At 26.0% G+C, this 6,289-nt stretch overlaps 2 protein-coding genes across 3 annotated transcripts in view; one reads left to right on the top strand and one right to left on the bottom strand.

Moving 5' to 3' along the window:
• Nucleotides 1-3,395, bottom strand: part of LOC102672156 (CKLF-like MARVEL transmembrane domain-containing protein 8) — a 10,687-nt gene extending 7,292 nt beyond the window's left edge. The window contains exon 1 of the mRNA XM_006616388.1: nucleotides 2,974-3,395. Coding sequence (XP_006616451.1) covers nucleotides 2,974-3,147 — 174 coding nt within the window. The 5' untranslated portion in view covers nucleotides 3,148-3,395. The remainder of the gene's footprint in view (nucleotides 1-2,973) is intronic.
• Nucleotides 3,396-4,141: 746 nt separating this feature from the next.
• LOC102672301 (syntenin-1-like) lies at nucleotides 4,142-6,287 on the top strand. 2 transcript variants are annotated; one of them, XM_006616389.2, is made up of 8 exons: nucleotides 4,142-4,318; nucleotides 4,537-4,602; nucleotides 4,685-4,873; nucleotides 4,934-5,044; nucleotides 5,195-5,430; nucleotides 5,514-5,667; nucleotides 5,744-5,853; nucleotides 5,930-6,287. In XM_006616389.2, the coding sequence occupies exons 2-8, from the start codon at nucleotides 4,552-4,554 to the stop codon at nucleotides 5,982-5,984; spliced, it is 906 nt and encodes a 301-aa protein (XP_006616452.1). In that variant the 5' UTR covers nucleotides 4,142-4,318; nucleotides 4,537-4,551; the 3' UTR covers nucleotides 5,985-6,287. The 2 variants fall into 2 exon arrangements, with proteins under 2 accessions (XP_006616452.1, XP_006616453.1); XM_006616390.2 differs by having other exon boundaries at nucleotides 4,143-4,318; nucleotides 4,685-4,861.
• Nucleotides 6,288-6,289: the final 2 nt, after the last annotated feature.

The raw sequence follows: 6,289 nt of genomic DNA on the forward strand, positions 1-6,289 counted from the left end.
TTCGTATTCTAAATATTTCTTCTAACGTTCTCAAACTTTCTTGCATGCTTATATTTAAGTCGCATGTGTATTTTATTACATAAATTATACTTTTATTGATTTGCATCATTCCATAAAGAAGAAACAAAAAACTAAAGATGAATAATGCAAACAGGTTATTGCAATTCAAGTAGATTGTTTAGACAATCGTCTATAAACATAATATGAAATAGAAATAATGTTAAAACTTAAGAGATTAGATTACAACGATGCATACGTTACAAAATTCAAAGATTGATATCGAAAATATAAATTGTCAAAGATTGAAAAATTCATGAAATAATCTAATAGATTATACTTTCTCAAACACGGAAAAACAGTTTTTATGAATTGAATCTATAGTTTGTATTACAAGGTGCGGCTTGTCCTTGCGTATAAGATTCTTTGCATGCGTTAACTGAGTTCGCTGAATAACTTGTTGCCGATATGCTTCGTGAACAACTTACACACCGTAGATACTTATGACCCTAGTGACTTTGCAATCGTGGTAATAATCGATAATTATGCAATCTTGCATTGCACGTCTGTAGATTAACTAATATTTTTGTTCTTTAAATATTTCCGTTTATCAAATATTTGTAGAGGTGTTAATATGAGTGTTAATAATGTATTACACATTGATTTTTTGAAATTTTTCCAAAAATACTTTAACATCACGCAGAATATACGTCATATATCAAATAGATATAGATAAGAAATGTTTATTTTTATGAAATTAGTAATAGCATCGATAACAATATACTTACATACATGTTTCAACAATATAATCTTTTCGTGCGTTTCTTTCTTGCGATTTATCGAAAAGAATTATATAAAATTAATTTTAATGAAATCATTCGTAATTCGTTTCTATTTGCGTCTATCATTACGAAAATTATAAAAGAGGGAAGAAATTTTTGTTCCCTTGTTTTCACATTTAATGAAATAAATTTGTGAAACAGAATTGATTTAAAAAGAATTAATTTAACGTCGATAATTAATTTATTAATACATAATGAAATGCTATGGATATACATTTTCTGGAACAAAAGTAGTTTACGAACACTTGGAAAAGTTGTAGATTCTATATTGTCGATGACCATGAAAAATATTACATTCATTCTATTCATGGATAACATATGTATGTAATGTAAGATTAAAACTATGTATGGTATAAGTATGAATATAAGAATAAATATGACGCATGTGAATGACACGATACATAGCAATTGTATTATGCTAGCTGGATTATTTCACAATTATTCCGCGCATAATTTCGTTCTTGAGTTCTCGTTGTTAAAATTTAAAGTTTAAATGACTAAAAAAAAAGATAAGATCAAAAAAAATTATTTATCGTTGATAATCATATATTTGTAACAATTTGATTTTTCAACGTAAAGAAGTATAAAATTTTGATGAATCTTGATTCATAATCGTATACATGGATTATTAGCGATAAATCAATTGATAGGAGAACAAAAATCATCGAGAAAAAGTCAAGGACATCGTATAAATTTTTAATGAGTCGTTCCGATACCGTTGGTACGGCCTCGCTATGGTAGTAGGATGGAACTGTGAATATGTGGGACGCCACGTATGGTCCCGGTCATTGGGATGAACATGTATGGTCATCGAACGTGTGTCTAGTTCTTAGGGACGTGTGTCGAACGAATCGAAACTATGCCACCAATTGGAATTGTTCCAACATTTCGAACAATCATGCATGATTATCATATTTGATTACAAAACTTGATTTTTCTTTCTTATCTTTTTAATATCACTGATATTTTCGACCTTTGAATTATTGATAATTTTTCGAAACTTGAAATCATGAGTTTGAAATTTGTTGACATGAAATAAGTCGTAATACAAAATAATTATATTGAATTGTTTTGTACGATACAACTTTTGCATTCTAACGCACTAATATGAGTTGAGAATAGAAAAAGTCTCGTGAAATAAATAGCTTAGTATTTGATTTCTATCTGTTGGTAATTTAATCGCTTGGTTACGCATATATTTTCTCGCTTATATTTTATTGCGTGTATTAAGACTATTTGCAGCAACCGAAAGCAAGGCGTTCTTTATTTACAAGCGAATGTAAACGTCAACGGGCGTGTCTCTGACTGCACGTGCGTGAACCAAAGAAGAACGATGCTCACCGATGCCGATCAGTTAACGGTATCTTCGATTTCGACGAAGAATATCAGTGAAATATAGAAGATAATGTTATAAAATAAATATATATCGATAAAGTATTAATAATAATAATAACATTAATATTCATAAATAGAAATTATCTTTTTTGTTTTAAAATAATAGATAATAATTTGTTAATTATTTCAAGGAAATAATACCGTTACGCAATTATGCCATTGCAAATTCAACATCATAATGTAAATTATACAATTTGAAGCTACGTATATTTTTTTATTTCTTGAAAGATTGCAAAAATATATTAGACGCAAAATTATGCAATGCTTAAAAATATGCGTTTAAAATAACAATACCGTGTAAAAGAAACAGTGATCGTAGTGCTAAAAACAATAATGAATGTCTGCCAAAATCCAATGGGATTAACTACATCGCAAAAAATAAAACTTATTGCTAACCTAAAAGATAAACATGTTCTTAAATCTGATATATGATAAGTTATAGTACAATATAGCTTTGAAACGCAGAAAGAATACGTTAAGATTTATTAATATATAACTACTAATATGCGATATTCTATTTTCGTTTCACTTATGTAAAAATATCTAATTACTTATTTTAAAAAATAAAATATAATTTTAAGAAAATTGCAATACAACAAATTTTGCTATTATCGTAAAAATTACTTTTGTAATGATTCAGCTATGCAATATAATTATATTTAATTTTATTGTTTATTTTATTCTCTATTGTAATTATGTATACATGAAAATTAAAAAAACAATGTAATGTCGTACTCACCACTTGTACGAGTTTAATAATACCGGGTATCGTCATGAAGTAGGGCACGTTCAATTTAATGTCTGCTAGAGGGCTAGGTTGAACCGGTTCTGTCTTCACGGTAGGCACCTGTCGAGGATTGTTGCTGGGATTGTTGCTGGAACCGTCCATCGTCACAACGGTCTCCGACATCATTACGATTATTTACAATTACTTTTTTCTTCGCGGTATACCACGAGCTTTATTAATTTGAAATATATTTGACAATAAAAAAAATATTAATGTGAACACTACTAAGAAATAAAGAAAACCGGAATCGCAGTGTCAAATCTAAAACACCTGTTGTCGGATCACTACGGCCCTCACGGAGGCCTCACTACTGAATACCAACTAACTCATGTATAAGCCAGCGACCCGCTATTCCCCTACCCACTATTCTATTTTCCCCCACTTTTATACCATTCCGTCTTTAACTTGTCAACGAAGTTGAATTCAATCGCCATGTTTTATGTTTTCCGGTCTTTTCTTCATGATCATATCAAGCGATATATATATGTTTCATTAAATTTTATATATAATTTCCTAAAAATAATTTTTTTTATATTTTTTTCAATTTTCTTTTTAATTTAATTTATTTTATTTTAATTTCTTATTTAGAATTATAAAAGTTTAGAATTATAAAGTTGCGATATGAAATTGCATTATATAAAATATATATAAATAAATATTATAATAATATTATAAGTAAATATTATATATAGAAATCTATTTAATAATCATATACAATAATTTTTGCATTAGCATTATATATATTTAGTTGATAAAATTTTAAAATATTTTAATATTAACGAATCTTGTTTTAAAAACGAAATAGTTAAAATTTAATCAATAATTGTTTATATATTTATGAATATTCTACTAATATCGAAAAGTAAAAAAAATTATTTAAATTTTATTTTATTTAGATTGATTATATTGATTAATTTTATGATGAATTTTTAAATTGTAGCACTTTTACATGGTTATAAGAGAATATGAAGATGATTGGTAAGGAAAAATGGAAAGGGTAATACGTAATGGCATGAAGATAAAGCAATCCAATCACTTATTTGTAATGTCACGTTATATATAATGACTTAAACCAATCAATATATGGCATTATCAGAATTGATGTTAACATGATCCAATAGTAAAGTTGTTTTGTTCATCACTTGTAGTTTATCAATGATACTTTAAGTACTGTCGTGACGTGTACCTTCGTTGACGTATACATAAAGTAGTGCAACATCATAATAAAATCAAAATAAAATTAAAATAAAAATTACTTGTAATACAAGCATCACATATTATCAGTTGTTTTTTAAAGGTAAAATATCTAAACATTTCTATATATAAACATTCATGCAAGAATTCTTAAATAACAACATCATGTCGATATATGTATTATATTATTTATAATATTTTTGTTGTTATTGTTGTTGTAACAAATAATTTAGTTTTCTATTATCTTATATTCTTCAATTAATTATAAAAAATTGTTTTTATTTGTTAAAATATATTATATGTTGGTATATTTATTTCTAGAAAAATTTATACAAAATGTCTTTATATCCAACGCTTGAGGACATGAAAGTAGATCATATGATAAAGGTAAGATAGATTCTTAATTAGAGAAAATTATTTACATAGTATTTATGTGATATTATACTTATATAATTTGTTATTTTTATAGGCTCAACTACAAAAAGAATCACAATATAATGTTCCACCTATATCACATGAACAAACTGGTCCATCTGCACCTGTTTATAATTCTCTTTCTACTGCACTGTATCCTTCATTAGGAAAATATATGGATTTGGAATTTACTGAAGAAATGATAGCACAAAACATGCCTGAATATTCTCTTGTAAATCGTACTATAAATATACATAATATAATTTATATTATAGAAACTACATTTTAGAAATCTACATTTCAGATGACAGTAAATAATTCTACAACTTCAGGTCCTTTAGCAGGCATAATTGCACCTTTGTCTGGACAATCTTTAGGATTACAGAGAGCACAAGTTACAAATGGAATAAGAGAAGTATGAAATAACAGATCATTTATGTTTATATGTACCTATATATGCATTTAATATATATATTAATATCAAATTGATATAATATAAATAATTATCATATATGCTAAAAAAGCATAGTTTTTGCCAAAATAATTTCTGATTTTATCATTTTAGTTGATACTATGCAAAGATAAAGATGGTAAAATTGGTTTAAGAGTGCATGCTGTAAATAACGGCATCTTTGTATGCCTAGTAAGTCAAAATTCGCCTGCTGCACTTGCTGGATTACGATTTGGAGATCAAATTTTGAGCATCAATGATGTTTTTGTTGCTGGATATACAATGGAACAAGTACATAAAATGTTACGAAATGCTGATATTAATGGTATTAAAGTAATAGTAAGAGATAGGTTAGTTAATATTGATTATATAATATATAATTTCAATATTTTTTATTTAACCAACTTTATTTAACCAATTTTATTGGTTTTAGGCCATTTGAACGCACAGTGACAATGCACAAAGATAGTACAGGACATATTGGATTTCAATTTAAAAATGGAAAAATAATTGCATTAGTAAAAGATTCTTCAGCTGCTAGAAATGGACTTTTAACAGATCATCAAATATTGGAAGTTAATGGAAAGGTTTGTGGCATGTATAAGATTTACATGCTTAATTCAAATTTCAATAAATTTGAAAAGTATCTTTTTTTTTTTTTAGAATGTTATAGGTTTAATGGATAAAGAAATAACGGCAGAAATTGAAAATGGTGGAAATATAATCACAATAACGATTATTCCATCGTATATTTATGATCATATGATTAAAAAGTATGTATCCATTAATATAGAATATTATGAGTAATATATCATATTGCGAATTTTTTATCACAATTATTTTTTTTAGAATGAACAACAGTTTATTGAAAACTTTAATGGATCATTCTGTGCCAGATGTTTAAGATAAAGATCAGGTATAGTACTGCGTTTATATTTACAGTATTGATAAACATTTTAATTAATATCTTTATAATAGTTGTTTTAATTTTTTAACTAAAAAAATTATAAAAAAAAATAGTTGAAATTTCTCATAGATATACGCATTTAAATTGTTTTTTACATTTTCATCATATTAACACATAATAAATATCTAATGTTTTATTAATTGTGTTATTTATAATATATATAATAATTATTTATTATTACTTAATATAAGTAAGATATTTTTGTTATATAAAAATATAATATTAATATTTATCCTTTTAAA

Source organism: Apis dorsata, unplaced genomic scaffold (assembly GCF_000469605.1).
Source record: "Apis dorsata unplaced genomic scaffold, Apis dorsata 1.3 scaffold_263, whole genome shotgun sequence".
Lineage (NCBI taxonomy): Eukaryota > Metazoa > Arthropoda > Insecta > Hymenoptera > Apidae > Apis > Apis dorsata.